At 44.1% G+C, this 23,816-nt stretch overlaps 1 protein-coding gene across 2 annotated transcripts in view; it reads left to right on the forward strand.

Moving 5' to 3' along the window:
- The first annotated feature begins 396 nt into the window (after nucleotides 1–396).
- SH3BP5 (SH3 domain binding protein 5) overlaps nucleotides 397–23,816 on the forward strand; it is an 86,543-nt gene continuing 63,123 nt past the window's right edge. The window contains exons 1-2 of one of the 2 annotated variants that reach the window (XM_036761464.1): nucleotides 397–1,019; nucleotides 3,363–3,425. In XM_036761464.1, coding sequence (XP_036617359.1) covers nucleotides 849–1,019; nucleotides 3,363–3,425 — 234 coding nt within the window. In that variant the 5' untranslated portion in view covers nucleotides 397–848. The remainder of the gene's footprint in view (nucleotides 1,020–3,362; nucleotides 3,426–23,816) is intronic. The other variant, XM_036761463.1, reaches the window with a different exon arrangement.

Raw genomic sequence — 23,816 nt, forward strand, 5'->3', positions numbered from 1 at the left:
AAAATCTAGTTACATATAACATATATAACTACATATTTGTAGTATATATTTATAGCTATATGCATAGTTATAATACATAACTAGATTGCTATTTATATACAGCATGTAATTATGTAGTTATATATTATATATAAAATATAGTTATTTATATAGTGTATAGTTATATATTACATAACTAGGGTCATTTATATAGTGTATGTATAACTATATAGAGTATATAGAACCATACATTTATAAATATAAATATATACATAACTATCTATACAGTTAATCTGGCCTCGACCACGACCAAAGGCTTTGCTAATGAGCTCATTACTTGGCCGTGATTGCCAGCTGAATTGTCAATACAGAATTAACAATTAAAACTCAATTACAGCCCCCTGCTCCGCCGGGAGCCCCGCCCGGGAAGGGCAGCGTTCCTCGGGCTGGCTGGCGGGCCGTGGGTCCGAGCAGTCTGGGCTGGGCCGGGGGGTCTCGGGGGTCCCGGGAGAAGGGAAGGAGAGTGGAAGGAGGCAGGGCTGCCCAGGAGGAGGGAGGAGGCAGGGGTGCTGCGCTGACAGCATCGGCAGAAGGGGCGGGCGCCCGCCCGCGTTTCCTCCTCCCCCTTCCAGAGGCAGCGGCCCGGCCCGAAGGGAAGACGAGCCCGCCCGGGGCAGGCTGGACATCCAGCAGCTGGACGTCCCGCCGCCTGCGTTCCTCGCCGCCTCCGGGAGTCTTGGGTCTGCGCAGCGGTCAAGGGCACGGGGCCGCGGCCAGCCGGACAGGCTCCGCACTGCTGCAGCTCCAGAGGCGCTCAGGGCTCCCGAGGGCTCTACGCCCGGGGCTGCGCTGCACCCCAAACTGCCCGCATGGATAAGGCGATGAAGCGGGGCCGGCCGGAGGAGCGGCTGGGTGAGGTGGCCCAGCAGCCGCAGCCACCCACGGGGGACGAGGACGAGGAAGAGATGGAGCCCGAGATGATGGAACAGGAGGAAGAAGAGGAGGAGGAGGGGGAGGAGGAGGTGGACCCCCGTATCCAGGTACTAGGTGGGAGGCGGGCGTGGAACCTGCTTGGTAGCGTCTATGCGGGCTGCGGGACTGGGACTGCAGCGCCCCACCCCCATTCCAAGCTGTCCGGATTCCTACATCCCCCTCCAGACCGAACTGACACCCCCCACCCTGAACCACTCCCTCCCCCTTGTGGGTGCGGTACGTCCGCGTGGACTGCAGGCAGGGGAGGGGGCTGCTTAATTTGGGGCGGGGCTGGGGTTTGGTTGAGGTGAGATGGAAAGGGTCCGGACACCCCTTCTTCGGTGAACCCCCCCCCCCCCAACTTCGCCTGCCGCACCCACGCGCGCTGCTCGTGGGCTCCCGCTGCTTGCAGCCTCCTCCGGCAGCATCTGGGGGTGGGAATGACTAGCGGTTCGGAGGGAGACGGACAACAAAGGACAAAAGGGGGGGCGAGTGGGAGGCTCCCGGCCCAGCACCGGCTCGGCGGTGGGAGATTTAATTCCTCCCTCTACCCCTCGGGCCAATGCCTAGTTGTAGATCTCCGGGTCTGGCCACGAAATTGCAAAACGTACTAACTCCTTCCCTTTCTCGTGCACGGAGAGGACTCGTCCCGTGACTAGGGTCTGCCCCCACCCTCGTGGGCATCAGTCACCCTGAGGGTCAGAGTCTGCCCAAGACCTCGGCTTTTCGTAGCCGAGCCTGCAGGTGCCCCCGGCCCCAGGTGGGGTGAGTCACCGGGGCATCCCTATAGAAGTCTTCCTTTTCCTCTAATTCATTGTTAGCCAACGTGGTTTCATTGTCACTTTGGTGGGGCTCCCGCTGCAGACCAGCTCCTTGGCCTGAGTCCTTACGGCAAGCCCTGGTTTCTTCCTTATTGTTAAGGCAGTGGTCAGCGAATAGGTGGCCGGGACTGGGAGGATTTAAAATATGGGGCAAAGGGGGAGCTTTCTGTCTTCTGACTCATAAAAACAAGTTTTAAAAAACCCTGTAAGGTCAGAATTCAGGCAGAGATCTGGCTTTGAGAACTCACCTTCCCTCTCCCTAGAACCTCTTAATTCACAAACACAATACAATAAATTATTTTTTCCAGGATCTTTCCTCTCTCCCTCCACCCCAGGGTCATTTTTCTGTTGCTTAAAAGCTCTTACGCAATTTTTCTGAGCCCTAATTGGTTTTTCAGTTCACAAATCAATTAAAAGATCATTTAACTCTATAGATGGGGTTTGAATGAATTGTTGGAACTGATTAGCAAGATAAAGGTCAGGTGGGAAATCGAGAATGAAGCTTTTGAATGAAAATATTCCATTTAGACCCTTTGAAACTAGGGCTCACCCCCCCCCCTTTCTTAGAGACTTTTCCGAGCCAGGTTCTTTGTTTCCAGAGTACAGATCACACAAGTTCAACTCTCCATTTTACAAAGCCCAATTTTCGGAGGAGGGGGCAGGATCATAATAAAAGTTAGCCATTTTCAAAACAGCTGGGGAGATCAGCTAGCTGGCTGCTTCGTGGCTGTTGTTGTTTTTAATCCACTCATTAACAAAGAAGGAAAAAGCCCTCAGCTCCTTCTGAGCTATTGTCAGAAGTCAGGCCTTTGATTTACAGTTTCGTGAGCTGGATAGATTCTTGACCTCGATTTATTTTTGGACTTCTAGGCTTCCTTTCTTACCTTCTTAAAAATATAGACAGTCAACCCTTAGTGCTGGGGCACTCACCAGTGCCAAGGTAGCAGATTCTGCTACTCTGGAGTCAGATTCCTGGAATAAGTCTTTGCATTGCAAGCAAAGAGAAATAACCCTTGCTGGGATCACCAGAAAAAAAAGACTTAATCTTAAAATCTTAAATGTATTTATACACACACACACAAACACACATACATACACATATTTAAATGGTGGTTTCACTCTCTCCCTCTTCTCCCTTAACCGGGGACCCCTTTCATGGAAAGGTTTTTAAAACATGAGAAAGTTCATCCATGTTTCTGTTTCTAGTTAACATTCCAGCCAGGGACTGAGCTATTTTCTTTGGGATGGCTGTCAGGATGAATAATTCTCTTTCTCTTCTATTTTGTTCTCTTTGTGTCTGCTTCCAGGTAATACACTAGCTTTACTTAAAAAAAAAACAAACCAAACAAACAGAAAACTCCTATAACTCTTTAAATCAGGTGTTCGTAACCTTTTTTGAGTCATGTTCGATCACAGGTGATGCCTGTGATCCCTTTCTTAGAAGGATATTTTTTAAACTATTAAAGAAAATGCTAAATTCCAGTTAGAGATTAGGGAAGACAGAGATGTAATATTCACCCCCCCCCCATCCAGGTTTCAGACCACTCTGGTTAGGAGCCTCTGCTTTAAACTGTTTCCTTCTCTCCCCAGGGGGAACTGGAGAAGCTAAACCAGTCCACAGATGACATCAACAGACGGGAAACTGAGCTTGAGGTAGGGGTTTCTGTGTCCCCTTCCCCTCTTCTATGACAGGATTTCTTTTTTGGCCTGTTGTTTGATTTTAGTGGTTGTGAGATAATTGTTGGGGTCCCCTCCTTGGGAGCTTGGGTTCAAACAGCTGAGCAGAGCCTAGTTCCTTGTTCGTACCCTGCTTTTCATGACTGGAGCTGGCTCGTTCAGGCCCAGTCTCAAAGGTCTGCATTGCATCACCTAGACTTAAGTGTAAGCCCGATGGATCTGGGGAAAACAGTCCAGGAAGTCACCTCCCACCCAGATTAGTGACTTCGATTCTACAAGCTCTGTAAGGCTCCTCGAGAACAGAGACCAGCCCTCTCCAGTGCCTAGCACAGTGATGGCACACAGCACCTGCCTCAGCCCTCTCCAGTGCCTAGCACAGTGACGGCACACAGCACCTGCCTCAGCCCTCTCCAATGCCTAGCACAGTGATGGCACACAGCACCTGCCTCAGCCCTCTCCAATGCCTAGCACAGTGACGGCACACAGCACCTGCCTCAGCCCTCTCCAGTGCCTAGCACAGTGATGGCACACAGCACCTGCCTCAGCCCTCTCCAGTGCCTAGCACAGTGACGGCACACAGCACCTGCCTCTGTATTCCCCGCCCTTCAGATAGGACCTCACACATGGGCCCTTGAGAAATTTTTGTTGGATTATTGGATTGTAAATGAGCTTTGAGGCAATCATATATATATTTTGGGGTGTTCATTTTAATTTTTTTGTATAGTTGGAACTATTTCATGTTTATTCAGTCTGGCTATGGAAAGAAAGGACAGAATTGGTGAATTACAGCCCCTTCCTTTGCATGTGGATGTCATACAGTCTTTTGAATGCTACAGAAAGCTCTTTAGCTAGGCTAGGTCTTTGGTCCGGGAAAAATTCTAAAAGGCAAGCTTGATTTACATTTTGTCAAGGCAAAAAGTACTTATTAAAAGCCTACGGAGTGCCAAGTGCAGGGCTAAATTCCACAAGAATTTTAGAACTAGCTAGTAAGCAGGTCTGTTTTCTTCGTGGCTACCAATTGGTCCCTGGTCCTTTTTAGGTAGTGGTTGGGGTTTTTCATCTATCGGAAAATTTGAACAGTCTCTTTTGGTGTATGACAGAATTCAAATGATGCTCTCGAGGGGAACAGCCTGAAGCTCATAGAAGGAGCCAATATCTCAGCAAGGAGAACCAAGGCTTTAACAGAGAAAATAGCTAGACTGATTCACTTCTGTGACTCTGGGCAAATCATTTCCTCTCTTTGGGTCTCAGTTTTCTCATCTGTAAAATGGGGAGAGAAGAAGAGAGTAAATGATTTCCAAGTCGCTTCTAGCTTTAAGCCTGATCTAGAAGTCAAATGTAAACTAAAAGAGAAGAAAATCTCTGGGTTCTTCATTTGTTCCTGATTGGTACATTTGTAAATAGGATGTGAGTGTTGTCAGGATAATTTGCTGGGATATTCTGCCAGCTTCTGTTTCTGTGGCCCAGATCTAGGCAGCTTAGAGGCCCAGTAGATAGAGCTGGGCCTGGAGTCAGGAAGACCTGAGTTCAAATCCAGCCTTAGATACTTACTATCTGTGTGACCCTGAGCAAATCACTTCACCCTGTTGGACTCAGTTTCCTCATCTGTAAAATGAGCTAGAGAGGGAAACGGCAAATCATTCCAGTATCTCTGCCAAGAAAACCCCACACAGGGTCATGAAGAGTCAGACGTGACTGAAGAATAAATCTAAGTTAGTCAATACACATGTGGCCATCTGAACTCAGACCTGTGTTGCTTTGAGCTCAAGATTATTGTCATTCCAGCCATGCAAATTAGGAGGGAATGAAAGAAATACAGGGGGCAGCTAGGTGGCACAGTGAGTAGAGCCCCGGCCCTGGAATCAGGAGGACCTGAGTTCAAATTCGGCCTCAGACACTTGACACACTAGCTGTGTGACCTTGGACAAGTCACTTAACCCCAATTGCCCTGCCCTCCCCCCCTCCAAAAAACAAAACAAACAACAACAGCAAAAAAGAAATACAGGATCCTAGATCTCAGGTAGGGTGTCTTCACTGTTCTGGTGTTATGGACCCCTTTTCAAGTCAGTCTGGTCAAGTCTATGGACTCTTCAGAATCATGGTTTTAAGTGCGTAAAATAAAATACACAGGATTAACAAGGAAATTGAGTATGTTGAAAAAGATTTAATTCCTCTTATCCCCCAAGATAATGGACCTTCTGAAAATCTATCTAAGTACCCAGGTTAAAAACCTCTGCAGCATTAGCTGGACCTGGGTTCAAATCCTGCCCTGGACAGCTCTGTGACCTTGGACAAGTTAACTCGCCTAGACACCAGTTTTCTCAATTGTAAAATGAGGAGGTTGAATTACATGGTCTCCATCCCTTCCAGCTCTAAATCTGTGTGACCTGATGACCTATCAGGAAGGAGCCCTGCAGGTCATCTGGGCCAACCTCTTCATTTTATGGCTGAGTAAACTGAGGTTCAGAGAATTTGTCCAGAGTGAACTCAGGTCCTCTTTTTCGGGAGGTTTGCACCACTGCTAACTTTTCTGCCTTTTTGGGGGGAGGGCATTTACAGAAATTTGTGGACAAACTTGAATATACAGGATAGTCCACAGGTCTTAGTACAAGCTTGATCTGTGAATACTCAAATCCTGCCTGTGTGAGTGAGGGGGGAATGTTGGGAAATGGATTGGATAAGGGGATGCTCTGGTGAGTGCAGTTGGCCATTGTGAAAACTTCCCCTGGAGAGAATTTTTGGTGACATACGAAGCTTTTCTTGATTTGTGAGGCCAATGTACAATTTAACCCATTAATGAGCTTGCCCCAGCTTTCTTTCCAGCCTCATTCCAGATGTACGAGGGGCAGCTGTGTCCAGGCGGGTGCCTCCTGCCTTCCATCAGCCCCTGGAGCAGTGCCCTCCCATCCTTTGACTGTCCCCAGTACAGAGAGTGAGGAATACAGAATAATGATCATGTTGTAGTCAAAGGCTGCTATGGAAGGGTGGGGCTGTGACTGTCTGGCTGATTTAATGGGTGTTGTAGCCGAGAGTGACTAATAGGTTTTGTAAGCAAAAACACACTTGGGGCACTGTGAGATTATAGGTTCGTGGATTCAGAGATTCAAGGGACATCTGGAATTATCTAGTCTGACACCTTTATTTTGCAGATAGGGAAACTGAGACCTCTAGAGGGAGCCGCCTTGCCCATATGCCCTCAAAATAGAGCAGCTAGTTTTTGTGATGCTGAGGGATGGGGGAAGGCATCGCAGGACCTGGGACATGGACATGATTGTTCTTGTTATACAGGGTTTAGGTACGTTGGCATCCTTGAACACTTTTTATTGATTTTACGTTAGTGTTTTAAAATTTAACTCATGTCCTTGGTTTTTACATTGTAATCTTTCCCCCTTAATCCTCTTTGCCTTTCTTTTTTTGGTGGGGAGGGGAGAGTTTGGACCTGTGAGTTCATTAGTGTAGGGCACTGTTGGTGAGAAAACCTCTACTAATGTAGATTGGTAATGTTTCTGCAGCTGACAGCCTTTACAAAGTTGCCTGGGGCACCGAGTGGTTAAGTGACTTGTCCAGGGTCACACAGCCAGTATGTGTCAGAGCTGAAACTTGAACCCAGGTTTTTTCAGACTCTGAGGCCACCACAAAGAAAATCAGTGGAACAAAACTAAATTGATACAGTGACTGTTTGATAGCATATGCTATCCATTCTGTATCCATAGCCCACCACTTCTCTAGGAGGAAAGGGGGGACAATGAAAGAGAATTTTAAAATTGCTTTTTCTTTCTTCTGCCTTCCTACCTTGGATTTATATCTGTTGATACCCACTAGAGTCTTTGGTGACAATTTTTTTTAATACCATCTATCCCTAGTATTCTGATTCCAACAGGTGGGAAGCCAAGGTATGAAGAAGAATATTTAACTTTGTAATAGTATATTTATAATGATATTTATAGTAACTCAATTATATAGTGTTTAGCAGTCTACAAAGTGCTTTCCTCAACGAACCTATAAACTTGCATTTATTAAGAGCTAGAAGAACAAGATTCAAATCTCAACTTACTCAAAGCTGTATGTCATTTATCAAGTCTATTTAACCTCTCTGGACCTCAGTTTCCTCATGTATAAAATAAAGGATTGGGCTTTTTTATTTTTATATTATTTGTTTTATTTTATTATTTTTATATTAATTATAATATATTAACCTCTCTGGGCCTCAGTTTCCTCATATATAAAATAAAGGATTGGGCTTTTAAATTTTTATATAATTTATTTTATTATTTTTATATTTATTATGATATATTATTTTCATATATAATAATATATATTACATCATATATAATATAGCATTATTTTCTATTGTTATTCTTTTAAAAATCCACCAATTATTTATTTTAACATTCACTTAAAAAATTTTGAGTTCCAAATTCTCTCTCCTTCCAATGCCTCCCCCACTCATTGAGAAGGCAAGTTATATTTCAATTTTTCATGAATTCATACAAAAATATTTCCAGCCATGTTGCAAAAGAAAAAGCAAGAAAAATAAGGAAAGTTAAAAAATTATGCTCTAATTTGGACTCAGAATTCATTAGTTCTTTCTCTGGAGGTGGATAGTATTTTTCATTATGAGTTCTTCAAAATTCTTGGGTTACAATTTTTATCACAGTCATTTACAGCTGATCATCATACAGTATTGTTCCTACTATGGACTATCTGGTTCTTCTCCCTTCACTTTGCATCAGTTCATATACCTGTTCCTAGGTTTTTCTGAAACTAACCTGCTTGTCATTTCTCATAGCTCAATAGTATTCCATTATAATCATATACCATAACTTGTTCAGATTGAATATTCTTTTTAAATTATATTTTATTCTCCCCCCAATTACATATTAAAACAAAGTTTTTTAAAAGATTTTTTTTTTAAATTTTGAGTTCCAAAGTCTATCCCTTCCTCTCCTCCCCCCTCTATGAAACAGTAAGCAATCAGATATAGGTTATATGTGTGCAGTCATGTACATTTCCATGTTAGTCATTTTGTACCCCAAAAAAATTCAAAAGAAAAAGAATGAAAGTGAAAGTAGCATGCTTTAGTCTGTATTCAAACAATAACCGTTCTCCTTTTCACAACATGACTGTGGAAATATGTTTAATGTGATTATACGTGTCTAGCCTATATCAGATTGTGTGCTGTCTTGGGGAGGGGCGAGAGGAGGGAGGGAGAAAAATTTTTAGAATTAAAAATCTTACAAAAGTGAATGTTGAATTGGAAAAGATAAAATGCTACTAAGTGGAAAACAAACTATATCAGTTCTTTCTCTGGAAGTGGATAGTATGTTTCATCATTAGTCCTTTGGGATTTTCTTGAAACTTTGTATTGCTGAGAAGTCATTCTTAATTCTTCCTTAAACAATATTGCTGTTACTATGTATAATGCTCTCCTGGTTCTGTTCACTTCACATCAGTTCATGTAAGTCTTTCTAGGTTTTTCTGTAACCATCCTACTTGTTATTTCTCATAGTACAATAATATTCCATTGCAATAATATACTACAGCTTGTTCAGCCATTCCCCAATTGATGGGCATCCCTCTGATTTCCAGTCAGATTGAATATTCTTTAAGGTCCTTTTTATCTCTAAATCTTGTGACAATGGGGCTCTCACAGAATTGCTTTGTTCTTAGATAGCAAACTACCTGTTGTTGTGTTGAAAAAGTAGCAAGTTGTAGTCAGGCATCAGAAGCCCTGAGTTCTAATTCTACCACTGACCAGTCCTGCGACCCTGGGCAAGTGCCTTAACCTGAGCCTCAATTTCCTTACCTAAACATAAGGATCACATAGGGCCCTAGGATCACAGATTTAGAGCTGAAAGGGACCATAGAGGCCATTTCATCTGACCCTCTCATTTTACAGATGAGGAAATAGGCTCCCAGAAAGTGAAAAGACTTATCAAAGGTCTCATATGCTCTTCTTCATAAGACAGTTGTGAGCATAAATTAGTAATGTATGTATGTAAATGAGCCTTGAGTTATCACGATAAAAACCTAGGCCACCACCCCACAGCAGAAAAAGAATACATGAAGTGTCCCAATAATCCAAGCTTATCATGAGGAGGCCTTCCAGTTAGCCACCTACTTTCCTCACCTTGTTTTGACCTCTCTGAACTCTGCTGTCTCTTTTGCCTTTGTCCTACATTCTAAAGATCAGTGTGGCAAACTTACCCAGATTAGCCTGAAGGGGCCTCTAAGAACCAGCTGTCTTTCATCTTTGAATATGGAGGATGTCCATGGTCCCTGGGTATAGTCGAAAGAGTGTTGGATGTGGATTCAGGCTTTAATTTCCAGCTCTGACAACTAAGTAGCTATGGTGCCTTGGGATGAATTGGTTCAGTTTCTTATCTCTAAAATGAATGGGTTGATTTAGATGGCCATCCAAGTTTCCTTCTAGTTCTAAATCCTGTTAGCCAATGAAATGTTTTGATGAATGAATGAATAAATATAGCAAAGAAGGAATTAACCCTTTAACTAAAGGGGATCTGCATCTCTGGGGAAGATTTTTGGTTGGAATATAAATTTTTGGTTGGGCAGAAGGGCATATTAACATAGAGAAGGACAGGACTGTACTGGATGATTTCACTAGTGGAAGGAACTCCCCTGGTGAGAACACTCCCTCTCCCATTGTAGGTCCACGCCTTCTTTGTAATTTGTAATCTTGGGGAGATGCTCCTAGTGTTGAGAGGTGGTGACTTGCCCCCAAGGGTTTTATAGCCACTGTGTGTCATAGGTATGACTAGAACTCAGGTTTTTCTGGCTTTGAGGTCAGCCCTTGATCCACTATGAAAACAGTGACGTAATAGAGGAGAGTTAGCCTTGGGATCAGTGTCCTGCCTGGGTTACTATAGGCAAGTCCTATTTTTGCATCTCAGTTCCCTTATCTGTAAAAACACCGGGTCAGATTAGATGGCCTTTAAGGTCCTTCTCAGCCTTACATCCAGATTCCTATAATCCTAAATCATTTAACCAATCAGTGCCACAGGTCAATTTTGTTCCTGTGTAGATAAATTGGCAATGTGTATCAATGGGGGTAGTTTCCACAGAGGGAGTTCCCATAGTGAAGAAACCAAAAGTTCAAATTTAGACAAATATAGTCACTTAGCAAGAATGAATTCTAGGCATGTAGCATAAAGTGAGATGAATTATTCACTTTAATTTTTTAAAATTTATTTTAATACCTCTGAAAGATGGTTTTTTGTATGTTTGTGTGAAAGGAGAACAGATACTACGTAGAAAACTAAAATCCACAATGATTTCCAAGCATCAGCATAAGCATAATTGCAACTTCCTTCAACATCTTTTAAAAAAACAACCACGATACGCAGTCAGGCAAAGTCGATTGAGTCTCCTCTCTCTCGTGCCCTTGAGAGAGAAGCTGTCCCAGGCTGGTAGCCCAGCCAGAAGTCAGACCAAAGGAGGAGAAAGGGGAGGAGGAGGAAGAGGAAGAGGCCAAGGCCAAGGCCGGAGTAAGCCACAAGCCTGCTCGTTTAGTCCTCAGTAATCTACAGCTGACTCCTGTGCCTCCTGGGGGAGGGGCAGGTTGGCCTTATCCTTGGCATGGCACCTGCTGGCTCTAGGGTGATCTAGACTCCTAGCTAGTTTGGGAAAATCATTAGGCCCACACTGGCTTTACCAGGCTCATCCAATTTGTAACAGTAACAATAGTAATAGGTAGCATTGATGTAGCATCTTAAGGTTTGCAAAGCTTTATATACATTGTCATTTCACTCAAACACTTATTAAGTGCCTACTATGTGCCAGGCACTGTGCCAAGTGCTGGGGATACAAAAGAGGCAAAAGACAGTCCGTGCCCTCGAGGAGCTCACAACCTTGGGAGGCAGGTGCTACTGTTAAATCACACAGATGAGGAAACTCTGAAGCTGGAGAGGTTAAGTGACTATGTCCAGGGTCCCTGAGGTATGATTTGAACTCAGGTCTTCCTGACTCCAAGTCCAACATTATCCACCACATGGTCCAACTCTGCCTCTGATATGGATTCTGGTCCCCTTCCTACCGAAGCAGCCTTTTTTCTCCCACTTTAATTCTGTGCACTCGGTGATCCGGTGACATTGGTCTTCTTGTTCCATGAATACTGTGCACTATTTCCTGACTGTACGCCTTTGCCCTGGCTGACCCCTGTGCCTAGAATGCTTTCCCTCCTTGCCGGGGGCCTTCAAACATCTCCAGCTTCCTTCCAAAGTCTGATCAACCTTTGCCTTCCCCAGGAAGCCTTTCCCCATTCTCTCTCCCCTCTCCTCCCTCTTTCTTGCAGGGGCCACGATTTTGCCTGCCTTTGTGTTGCCAGAGCTTAGCAGAGTGCTTGCCACATAGTAGGAGCCTAATAAAGCCTTGTGACTGACTCTGATTATTTGAGTACAAGGCCACTTAGACCCCTTCTAGCTTCATGCCTCATCCTGAGGAACCTGAGCATGAAGGAAGAAAATACTGGGGGCTCTAACGGATTAACAGATTGCAAAGAGTGTTCAAGAGGTGTGCCTTGAACCCAGCAGGAGGAGGATTGATGTCCACATTAGTCTCTCCATATTTTCCTAGGGCCTAAATCTTGTGATATTTGCTTTGGGTGGGAGTTGGGGCTTAAGAGGACCAGGTGGATTCTTTATGGTGGTCAGCAGGAAGTGGGATCTGAGATGTAATCCAGAAGAATTAGTTGGGACCATGTGGTCTTCCTGGATCATCATGTGTTGGGGTCCAGGACCTAGGGCAGTTCAGACTCTTCCCCTTCAATGCCAGCATTTTTGTGATATGGGAGGGTAGATGGGGGCTGATATGGCAGCCTCAGTGCCTTATGAAAGGCTGATGGCAGTATTTGCAAGCCTTTAAAAACCCCCACTGGTAGATGGGCCTGGAACTTGGTGTACTCAGTGTGGCAGAACTGAAAAAAAACCTGCACATGGATCCAAAACCCTTGAGTTGAGGCCCAGCCCAGTCAGAAGACCATCTCCCTCATCTGTAAACTGGGCATAATACTAGTCAAGTTATTGGATCAGTTAGCATTTATTAAGCACCTACTATATGCCAGGCACTGCCACCTATCTCATAGGACTGATATGGAAAAGGAAAGTACTTTTAAAAGTGTAAAGTGACATAGAAATGTGGGCTGTTTACTGTTTGCCCCAGCAGCTGGCCTTTCAAAGGGCCAAATCTTCTGATTCTCTGCCTCTTACTGTCTCAGACAAGCTGCTGCTATGGTCACTTTTTGATTGCCATGGAAGGACGATGAGGTAACCAATGCTAAGCATTGGGGGCTCTTACAAGAACATTTTGCCGAAGGCGAGTCCTGGGGCTCAGCTACAACCCAGTTTTCTCATCTCCTAATCTAGCTTTTTGTTACAGAGATTGACTGTAATGTGTCCAGAGACCCACCAGTCACATGGCTTGTGTTACAATAAATGACAGGTAGCTGCCATCCTGTAACTGGGCTAAGCAGAGAGCTGTTTTTCCATTGGCCAGCTGCCTCTCAGGAGTGGAGCCCTTCTTGTTAGTAAACATTTATTAAGTGTCTGCTATGTGCCAGGCACTGGGGATACAAAAGGAGGCAAAAGATAGTTCATGCCCTCAAGGAGTTTACAGTCTAATGAGGAAGACCACAAGCAAACAAATATGTATGAATATGTTACATGCAAATTAAATAGGAAATAAGTAAGAGAGAGGGAAGACGCTATAATTAAGAAGGGCTGTGAAAACTTTAGTTGGGACTTAAAGGAAGCCAGGGATTGAATTCTCATAGGACTTTGTCTGTGTATCTTGCCAGGGACCTCTACCAGACTGTCCCATCCCTCCTTTCTGCTTGGCTACTGCTGTTGTGTCCCGCTTTCCTCTTTGGGGAGTAGAGAGTATGGGTAAAAAAAATTCAGATGGGGAAGAAATTGGGAGGGATGAAGGGCCTATTGGGTTGGGATGCCATATTGTCATGGACAATATAGATGCCTACCTTCTCCCCCCAGGGCTCTGTGTGTGTTGCACGTAATAAATGCTTATTGATTGATGGACTGAAGTCATGAGTGGTCACTGCATTGAGAAGAGTTTTAAAGTCTTCCAAAGTTGGTGACTGTGATGAAGCTTTCGGCTTTGACTATTCTCACTAGGAGGTAGAGAGGGTTGAAGTCTACGTGAGCGGAGGGAGTGCTTACTTTGATGAATCCTCGAAGTATGGGAAGATGTGGAGTTGAGGGAGAGCATCATAGGCATGGGGCACAGCTAGGCATAGGACAGGGTGGGGAGCTGAGAGTGTCTTGTTGGACGCAGCAGGATAGCGTCCTGATTGGTCTATCTCCCTCTAGTCTCTTCTCTCTCCCTTTTCCAGTCCACCTATGGCACAACTGCCAAATCGATCTCTCTAAAACACAAGTATGAGCATGCCACCTCCTCCCCCTCAATCCCTCCAGTGGCTCCCCATTAACTTCAGGATCAGCTCTAACTTCCTCTGGTCAAGAAGCTTCAGGGATTCCCTATGGCCTCGAGTATTAAATGCAAACTCTTCTGACATTTCCCTATTATCTGCTGGAGAAGATGGGATTGAATGCACCTGTAGTGTAATTAGCCTTGACAAGGAAAAGGGCCCCTCTAGGGTCAGAGTAGGAGGAGATTATGGGAGATGATGCTAAGGGTTTTTTGATGAAGGAAATGGGAGAAGAGGGAGTTCACACTGAGTGAAGGCAGAGAGAGAAGGAATATTGAGGGGGAGGTGTTGGGAGTCTCGAGGAAGGAAGAGGTTTGGAATATCATCCCTGGAGAGAGATGGGGAGTTAATTAAGAAGTGATAAATGGATGGCCGTGCTGCAGTGAGACCTGGTTGAGGGTGGAAAGCATGAACATATATAATGTGCCCAGTGAGCGCAGTTGTGAGACCTTCTCAGCAGCTAATGGGAAGGACTGGGAAAAACCAGTGGCTGAGCTTGGGCAAGAGTCAGGACAGGAAAAGGGGGCAAGGGATTCGAAAGGAGGACAGTGTGGGTGGAAATGGCTAACTCTTGGGCTGCGGGAGGAAAGGTGGCCTGGGGGCTAGAGGGGATTGGAAGATTTAATGCCGGCAAAGAACAGATCCAGTAGGGATGAAGAGAAGAGGGAAGTGGAGCGAGAAGTGTGGATCCAAGGCAAATATTTAGTTTCAATTTTTATTTTGCAGATAATAATAAATTGTGGGCTGAGAAAGCACAGAAAGAGAAATTTCATTGGTTCTAAAACTCTGGGCCTGAGCTTAGATGCTGGAGGAAATAACAACTGCCATATTCTTCTGTTATATGATCTGCATTATAAATTGCCACTAAGGAAGTTGGAAATGTTTTCCAAAAGGTTGTGTTTTATAAGTTGATAAAAAAAAATAAGGTCTGCTTTCTGATTGGCCTCCAGGCTCTTCCACCTATAGCCGGGTTTCTGGATCACTGGGAAGATGGCCCATCGTTGTATGTGTGTGTGTGTATATATATATGTATATATGTGTGTGTATATATATATGTATATATATATATTTTATATGTGTGTGTGTATATATGTATATATATATATTTTATATGTGTGTGTATGTGTATATATATATATGTGTATATATATATATATGTGTATATATATATATATATATGTGAGGTGCATGGGTTAATTGGGACTTACCCCTATCTAAGACTAGTTGGCGATGGACAGTGTGGTTGTTGACGAAATGCTTGGAGATGCTTCAGTGGTAGTTTACTTATTTGTCTACTGGCAACTAGCCTTTCTTTCTCCCTCCCTCTCTCCTTCCCTCCTTCCTTCCTTCTTTCCCTCCCTCTCTCCCTCCCTTTCCCCACCCACACCCTCCTAGCTCTCTTGCTTTAGCAGTTCCAGGCTAGAGTCAGAGGATTGACAGGGAGATAGAATTAGCTTTCATTTCTTCTGGGTTTCGAAGTTGGAGAAAGTTTGCCCTTATCACGTGTGATCCTTGAGGCTGGTCCATGGTAAGTTATACAAGTAGTAACAGTCAAGATAGAAGGCAATGTAGACAAACAGAGCAATTTTGTTACTACTTGTTAAACTTTATATAAACTTAAAAAATAGGCCATGTACAAGAAGTCCATAGTTTCATTTGCAATAAAAGATGTCTTTGATGGTTAACTTCATAAAAAAAGGGGAGAGAGAGCTCGAGCTCGCATAACTTGTACGTTTGTACCTGGAGGGGGCTTTAAAGGCCATTCTGTCCCCCCTCTCTTGTTTTCCAGATGCAGATACTAAGGTTCAGAGAGATTCAGAGACCCCTGGGATTTGAACCCAAGTCCTATGACTCCAAATATAGCGCCCGTGGTACATAGGGGCAGTGAGGCGATGCAAGTGCTGGGCCTGGAGTCTGGAAGAACTGAGCTCAAATCCAGTCCCAGACACTTCCTAGCTGTGCAACCTCAGTAAGGTCACCTGCCTCTGCCTGAGTTCTCCAGCTGTAACATGGGAATAATGAAAGAACCCATCTCCCAGGGTTGTTGTAAGGATCAAATGAAATCATTTTAAAAAAGGTGTTATCACATTGTTTGGCGCACAGTAGGTGCTATATAAGTGCTTCTTCCCTTCTCCACCAATTCAAAACTGGAAGAAATCTGGGAGGCCCCTCCCCCTCCTTATATTACAGATGACTGAACTGAGTTGCCCAATGTCGCATAGGTGATGTACTTGTCAGACGCAGACATCTCAGGTTTCCACATGCAGTTTCTTTCCTCTGTCCCATTCTGTCTCTTTATAGGGTATTTTAAAGTTGGCAAAGTACTTTGCAGTCATTTTATTATCCCCATTTTACAGGTGAGGGAAGCTGAGTCTCAGAGAATCAAAGGGCTTTGATTTGGGTGTGGAGGGAACATTTCTCAGGTAACTTACAAATCTGGAATTGCCGATGTCTTGAGCAAAGAGGCTGGGCTCACCCAGCTCCCTGTTCACTTACCAAAATGTATAAGCCTGTTCTTCCAACTCCCCTCCCTCCTTTCCACCATTTTTCCTTCCAAGTTGAGAAGGGAAGAGATCTCTGAAGGCAGGCCCCTCTGGCTTAGCTCCCTTTGAATATCGAGTGGTTTAAATTTCTCAATGAGCATTTGTCTTAGACACTTTAATGTTGTGGTTTGTATGCTTGGGTTTAATGAATTAAATGTTATCGAACCCACTCATCCCTTTGGCCTGGATCCCAGCTCTCTTTAGCTGAAACTCTCCTTGGCGAGAAGTTACTTAATATACCCATGGCCAGATAAATGCCTCCAGCTCTAAAGGTGATGTCGCTCTATGAGATGCATGTGTTCTTAATGAAGGAGCGTTTGCGAAATTTGTAGAGGCAAATCTGCAGGAGCTGCAGAAAAGAATCATTTCCTTAAAGGGAGATGGATATTTTTTTAGTCATTCTTGCCTTCTTTTTTTCTGTATTTGGCTTATCTAAGAGGTATTAATGTTTGTTCTGCCAGACAGACAGACAGAAGTGGCCCGCGGAGAGACAATGACAAGAATATCCACTGTTTATAGCACAGCCTTCGCCAAATAGACTCACTATAAATTCTTGCTTCAGTTGACTGCGAACTGAACCAAACCTACATATGATGAATGAACCCTGGATGTGTTCATCTGCCCCTCCTCTCCTTACTCTGTTCCCACAACATATTTTGCGGCCAGATTGAAAAAGGCAAGAGTGGTACCTCCTCATTTGGCTAGATGTTGGAGCACAAAAATGTTTTGTATCTCATTTTCCTCTTTTGAAGTTTGCCAGCAGATAGTGAGATAATGATGTGGTTGGTTCGAGGGCCTAGGCCACTCTTGGCTTAAATTGTCTCTTTCAAGGCTTGTCAGCAGAGTTAAAACTAGTGTCTTTCAGCTGGGGCTTTGACCTAAGTGCCTAAGAGGGAGGGAGCATCTTTGTGGTGCTGTTACAGAGTCTATGGCCCTGGAGTTATAGCCTCATAGATCAGAGCAGGAAGGATCTTTAGAGGCCATCTTGTTTTGCAGATGAGGAAGCAGAGTCCCAAGGAGACTATGACATGCCCAAGCTCATACTGGCAGGAAGTGTCAGGTGGGATTGAGTGGGAGAGGAGGTGGGCCATGGGGGAGAGGATGATTAAATGAGATTGTGGGCTGGCAGAAGGCAGAGGTTGGGGGGATGGGATGTCAGACTGTCTTCTTCCAGTGGGTGCTGCTTGCCCCAGCTGTTTTTGCCCCAGGGGAATTCAATAAATAAGTATTTATTATGTACCCACTGTGTACTAGGTACTGTGCTAAGGGCTCAAAAAGTTCCTTGTTCCACCTCTGCTTGTCCAGTATATTATTATAGAAGCAACATTTATTCAGACACACCTTGTCCTACATTACCTATATGTCTGTGTCCCCTGAGCTTCTGGGATTTCCGGACCTTTTCCTCCTCCCTTGACCAGACAGGTCAAGAATTAACTCATCAGACAGAAGGAAAGAATTTCTGATTAGCTCAGACAGTGAGGCCGGAAAAAGCCAAGTCTGGTAAAAGCATGAGTGAGCAGTTTGGATGGAGACAGCGAAATTAACGGTAAGGAAGGTGATGCTTTGCACGCTTGTGGAAGAAATGGAATTTTATGTAGGAATTTGTTTCCAACAAAATAAAAGGTTGTTTGTCAAGGCCCAAACCCAGGTATGAGCGCGAGACATCAGAAGGTTCTCTCCAGGTCCAGGCTGAAGGGCACATGCAAAGCTCTGATGGGGACTTTTGCCTCATTGTCCCAATAGTTGGCTTCTTGGAGTCTCCATTTGGGAATGGAATCATGGCAGTGATTTCGTGCCTACTGTAACCACCTTTTCTATATGGAAAGCCCAGGGCTTACCAAGTAATTTAAGAAAAACTTAAGCAAATGTAGATTAAATATGGAAAGCTGGCAGTGAGCTCAATCCGCATCCCAAGCATTTTCTGAATGAACTGTGACTCTTTAGGACTGCAAAGCCCATCATTTAATGAGCAAAGAAGCCAAGGACCACCCTTTCCCTAACTGACCTATTTCAGTAGCTGACCTTGGTCCCTTCAACTCACTTCTCTCTTCCTTACTTTTTTGAAGTTTAGAGATAGAAGAAGTCCTAAGTCTCCTGTATGTTAATTTAACTTTTTTTTTTAAAGAGAATATTTCATTTAAAGGTAAGCTCTGAGTATAGCCTGTGGTCTGGGTAACATTGCTGTCTCCATCCTTAAGCATAGGATCCAGACGTTTTATTAAGAGCCTTGGCTGTGGAGGCAGAGTGTGACCTTGGGCAAATGACTTAACTTCCCTGGGCCTCAGTTTCTTCGTCTGTAAAATGAAGAGGATGAACTAGTTGGCTTTGAGATCCCTTCTAGATCTTGGCTATTATGGGGGAATAACCCAAGAGACTTTAATGGGTAGGTTGGTATTCCCATAGGGCCAAATGGGACTTCTGCAGTTTGTCATTTCCTTTTAGTCACTTGTCTAGAACCTTTTAAAATGCTTAGCTCCAGGAGGGGAGGGGAGACAGTGGGGGTGTGGTAGGAGCACTGGATTCTGGGAGACCCAAGATCTGGGTTTAGCCAGGATCGGGAAACCTGCAGCCTGGAGGCCACATAGGCCCACGGTTCCCCAGCCCTGGTTAAGAGCTTGGACAAAACACCCCATCCCGCTGGGGTCTCTGCATCCTCACTGGTCATATGGGAATAAAGATCTCTTTATTCCTTCCTCAGAGGCCTTAATCATTAGCCAAAATGGAGACATCCCTGATGTATTTTCAAGTGTCTGATTTCTTTTCCTTGATTTATGGTTGCTTAAGACAGATTTTAACATTGTGGTGAAATTCCATGTCTTTTCTGGCCCATGCAATAAAAACAAAGTAACTGGAAGCGAGTTCCTGCCTCCCTGTCCTCCCTTCTATCTTGCCTGGAACCAAAAATACTCTTCTAAAATGGAGAGTCTCCAAATGTACTCCCCTTATAAGAATCTGCACTCATTGAAAGCAGGGGTTGTCTTCATTCTCTCTTCGTGTACCCAGCGTGTAACACGGTGCTTTGCACCCAGTAAGCACTTAATAAATGCTTTTTCCTTCCTTCATTCAATATTCTGTCTGCTAACTCTTTGCCAGGGTCCTGCTGGGTTCCCTATTCATATGGCCCACAATCTCTCACAATTCCACATTTGGCCTGTGAAATGCTTTGGTGAGCAGGGTAGGTTGACATTGAGCTGAGTGATGCCATCAAAATCCCCCCTTCTACAGGAAGTCTTCCCCATCTCCTCTTCATTCCAGGGCCTTTCCTCTGTTAATTATTTTCTGTTTTATTCTGTATATAGCTTGCTTTGGACATGTTGATTTGCATGTTGTCTCCCCAATTAGACTGTAAGCTTCTGGAGGGCAGGGACTGGCTTTTGCCTCTCCTTGTATCCCTGGTGCTTAGCACACAGTAGGCACTTCATAAATGTTTGTTTAATAAATGAGTGAATGATCATCGGCCAAGTTGGCCTGTGCATGTGGGATGAGACAAGTAAAGTTGCATATGTTAGGCAGCAGGATGACTGAGGCCACAGAAGAGGGAATCTTTGTTTTGTGGGAGGAAGCAGTGAGGTTTAATTTCTCTTTCCTTTTCCACAAGAAACTTTCTTTTGCCCTTGGGGCCTCATTGTTCAGAGCTACTAGAGACCAGCACTTTACTTGAGCTCAGGGGACACGGGTTCTAATCCAGGCATTGCTAGGAACTTGCAGTGTGGATTTAGGGAAATTAACACACCTCTCTGGATTGGATTTCTCATTTTTTCAAATGAAGGGGGTTAGATTGGTTCATCTCTAAGGCCCCTTCCAGCTATACAGCCTGTGCTTCTGAGGCATCTTTCAAGCAAAGTGGAAAGTTACAGACAGAGCCTAAAGCTGAAAACGTACGTGAGTCCCAAGGAGACCTTCAATCCCCCTTGGACTGTGTTATGGTGGCTGCCTGGCTGTTCCTCGCACATGACCCTTCATGCCTGGGCTGCCTTCCCTCCTCACTGCTACCGCTTAGAATCCCTGGATTCTTTTCGAGGGCAGGACTGCAGTTTACATCTATGATTTCATTAGGTTTGGTGAAGGGGACTCACTACCAGTGCAGGTCAGCAATTCTCTGCAACTTAGAGACTTAGGAAAAGCCTGGGGCATTGAGAGAGGGGTTAGGGACTTGCCCAGGGTCACATAGCCAGGGATTTGGGTGGGTGGGACTCAAACCTAGAATCCCCATTTTCTTCAAAGCACAACTCATATTCTCTCTCCTATGTGAAGTCTTATAGGGCTAAACTCAGGATCTGCCCCTCTACCCCTACTCCATCACCCTGCCCCCTTCCTCTTCCACTTTTTGCTTTGGGGGTAAGAAAAGAGGAAGGGGAAGGAGAGTATTTGGGCCCTCTTAGAGGTCACGAATTAGAACTTCCATACCCCCATCCATCATTGTGAGGATTATTTAAAATATTTGGGAGGTTTCTGCACTTTGAGGAGAGACCAAAAAATACTTTAAAAGGATAGATTAGCCAGGAAGGTGTGACTTTTTAATTAAAAAGATGGAAACTGAAGAAAAAGTGATGGCTGATCTGTTCCTGAGCCTGGTGCTCACCGGCAGATGGCCCTCCCTGTGGCCATTCATCGTCAGAATCTAGAGACTTTGCCCACGGTTCCCACCAGAACTGTTGAGAAAACTTGCCTGTTTTGGCAACATTCCTCCATCAGAACCGATACTAAGACTCTTCTGTATCTCTTTTGTTCTAGAAGTACACTGCCTTTCCAAGGACAGCCACCCTTCTTGGATACTTTCTTCTAACTTGAAAAATAGCATATCTGGCTAGATTATTCCCAGTAAAATGCACAATTGTAACACACAGATTTATCCTTGAAAATAGTCATCGATATAGCTATCTATCCATCAGGCTCATTGGATTTAAAATATACATTGATTACTTTGGGGGAAATTCTAGTATGTTTGTCTTGGATTTCATCTATTAGGTGGCCTTTACCCCTCATCCCATGCTATTATTTTTTTTTAATTTGTTGCTTTTTAAAAATCTTACCATCATTCCCAAAATACAACTGCCCCCTCCTTCCCCACCCAGAGAGGGCCCCAGGAAGAAGGAATTTTTAAAAAGAAAGAAAGCAAAAAAACCAAAACGTTTTGCAAAATGAATCAATACATCAACTGAGCCTGGTAGTGTTTGCAATGAAGGGAGAGAGCACCCTGGGAGCTTTAGCACCAAGACACCTGAACAGGACATTTGTACAAGGAGAGCCCGTATGCTGCAATGATTGGAAGCTGGTTATGAGGGAAAGGTCCATGCCTTGATCTAAGCTTGACACCTCCCCCAGTGCCTAGCATGGTGTTTTTAATAAGAGGCCCTTAATGGATGTTTGTAATTGTTCTGCCTTTCCCAAGATCTTGCTAACAGCTCAGGGTTGTAGCAGCTTCCAAAGAGGAATCTTTTCCTCTACTCTCCTGTTTCTTCCATAGGATCATAGATTTGGAGTGGGAAGGGACCTTAAAATTTCTCCATTCCAACCCCTCATGTCACAGAGGAGAAAATTGAAGCCCATTGAGATTAATTGACTTCTCTAGGATCACACAGCTAGTAACTGTCTGAGGCAGGATTTGAATTCCGATCTTCTTGACTCCAAATCCAGTGCTCTTTCACTATATCTCTTAAGGGAGAATTGTGGTTAGACATACCAAGCCCAAGGAGCAGGAGGCTAGAGACCAGAGATGCGTGCTCTCACAAAAGGATGGGTTTTTTTTGCAAGACCTTAGGAAAAGTACCTTTTTTTCTTAGGATGAGGGTTGTCCTAGAAAAATCTGGGCTGTGACTATTAGATCATCTTCTCTGGGCCGTGGGGATGGCTGCCAGAAGGCTGTAGGAGCTGAGTTTCAACCTCATCCCTATTAAATTGCATGTAAGAGATAAAAATATATGTGGACAAGTTGCATATTGGTGACCAGGGCCTGCAGGGCCTGCCTGGTCATGGCAGGACTTGAGAGGGTCTTTCTGGCCACCTTTTCTTTTGCCTTCTGCTTGCTCCTTTTGGGTTTTATGCAGACTTGACCCTTTAGAGAATAACCTAGCTCTCCCCTCTGAGTTGGTGTTTCTAGCTGGTAGAACCAAGTCAAATTTGGCATTAGAGGCTGAAATTCACCTGGTCTGAGTTCTAATTCAACAAATACCTATTAAGCACCTACTGCGTTCTAGGCACTCTGCTAGGTGTTGGGGGATATGGAGAGCAAAAGGAAATATTCTCTGCCCTCATGGAGTTTACATTCCATTGGTGGCATTAGATCTAAAACATGTATACAGTTAATAAATTACAAGACCATTTCAAGAGGAAGAGTCCTGGGAGGGTCAGGAAAGGCCTTGCCTGGGAGGGAGGTATCACCAGCGTGATGCTGAGGTGGTCAAGACATGGGGAACCCCTTGACAGTGGTACAGAGGCAGGAGATGGGCAGCAGCCAGCCTGAGGCTGGTCTGATTGGAACAGAGAGAGGAACAGAGAGTCTCATGATATGAGACTGGAAAGGTAGATGGGAGCCAGGTTGGAGAGGTCTTGAAATGCTAGGCTGAGGGGTCACGTGTTATGCTGCATTAAGCCGGGCCTTTCCAGGGCAAACCCAAGGGCTATAACAATCTCTTGAAATAATAACCCCATGATCACCTTAAATTCGGTGCTCTTATGGTGGTTACCTCATTTGCTCCTGTTAATTATTTAATAATGATAACAAATGATCAATATCATAAATATAACAGTAGTATATAAAATATAATAATTCTCATCAATGATGTCCATGTGGGTTATAGTATTAATTATGATTAATAATTCTAGTTTTCCTTTATGTAGCTTGCCTCTACACATTTGTTGTTTCTTTTCCATTACATGGAAGCTCCTGGAGGGCAGGGACTGGCTGCTTATTTTTGTATCCCCAGCACTTAGTACAGTGGTGGGCACAGAGTAGGTGCTTAATAAGTGATTGATTAGGCCCTATAACACTTTGTTTTCTAATTTTAAAAATTTTTTTACTTTATTTTTTATTTGTTCCATTTAATAGTATTTCATTTTTTCCAATGACACGCAAAGATAGTTTTCAACATTCATTTATGTAAGATTTTGAGTTCCAATTTTTTTCTTCTCTCCCCCTCCCCTGCCAAGATGGTAAGCAATCTGATATAGGCTGTACACATATATTGAATCATATTAGTCATGTTGTGAAAGAAGAATCAGAACAAAAGGGGAAAAAAGAGAGAAAATAGTATGCCTTGATCATATTCAGACTCAATAGTTCTTTGGGTGCCCCACAACACTTTGGAGAGATGTTACTCTAACCCCGTTTCTCAGATGAGCAGACAGAGGCACAGGTAAGCAGTC

Source organism: Trichosurus vulpecula, chromosome 5 (genome assembly GCF_011100635.1).
Source record: "Trichosurus vulpecula isolate mTriVul1 chromosome 5, mTriVul1.pri, whole genome shotgun sequence".
NCBI lineage: Eukaryota > Metazoa > Chordata > Mammalia > Diprotodontia > Phalangeridae > Trichosurus > Trichosurus vulpecula.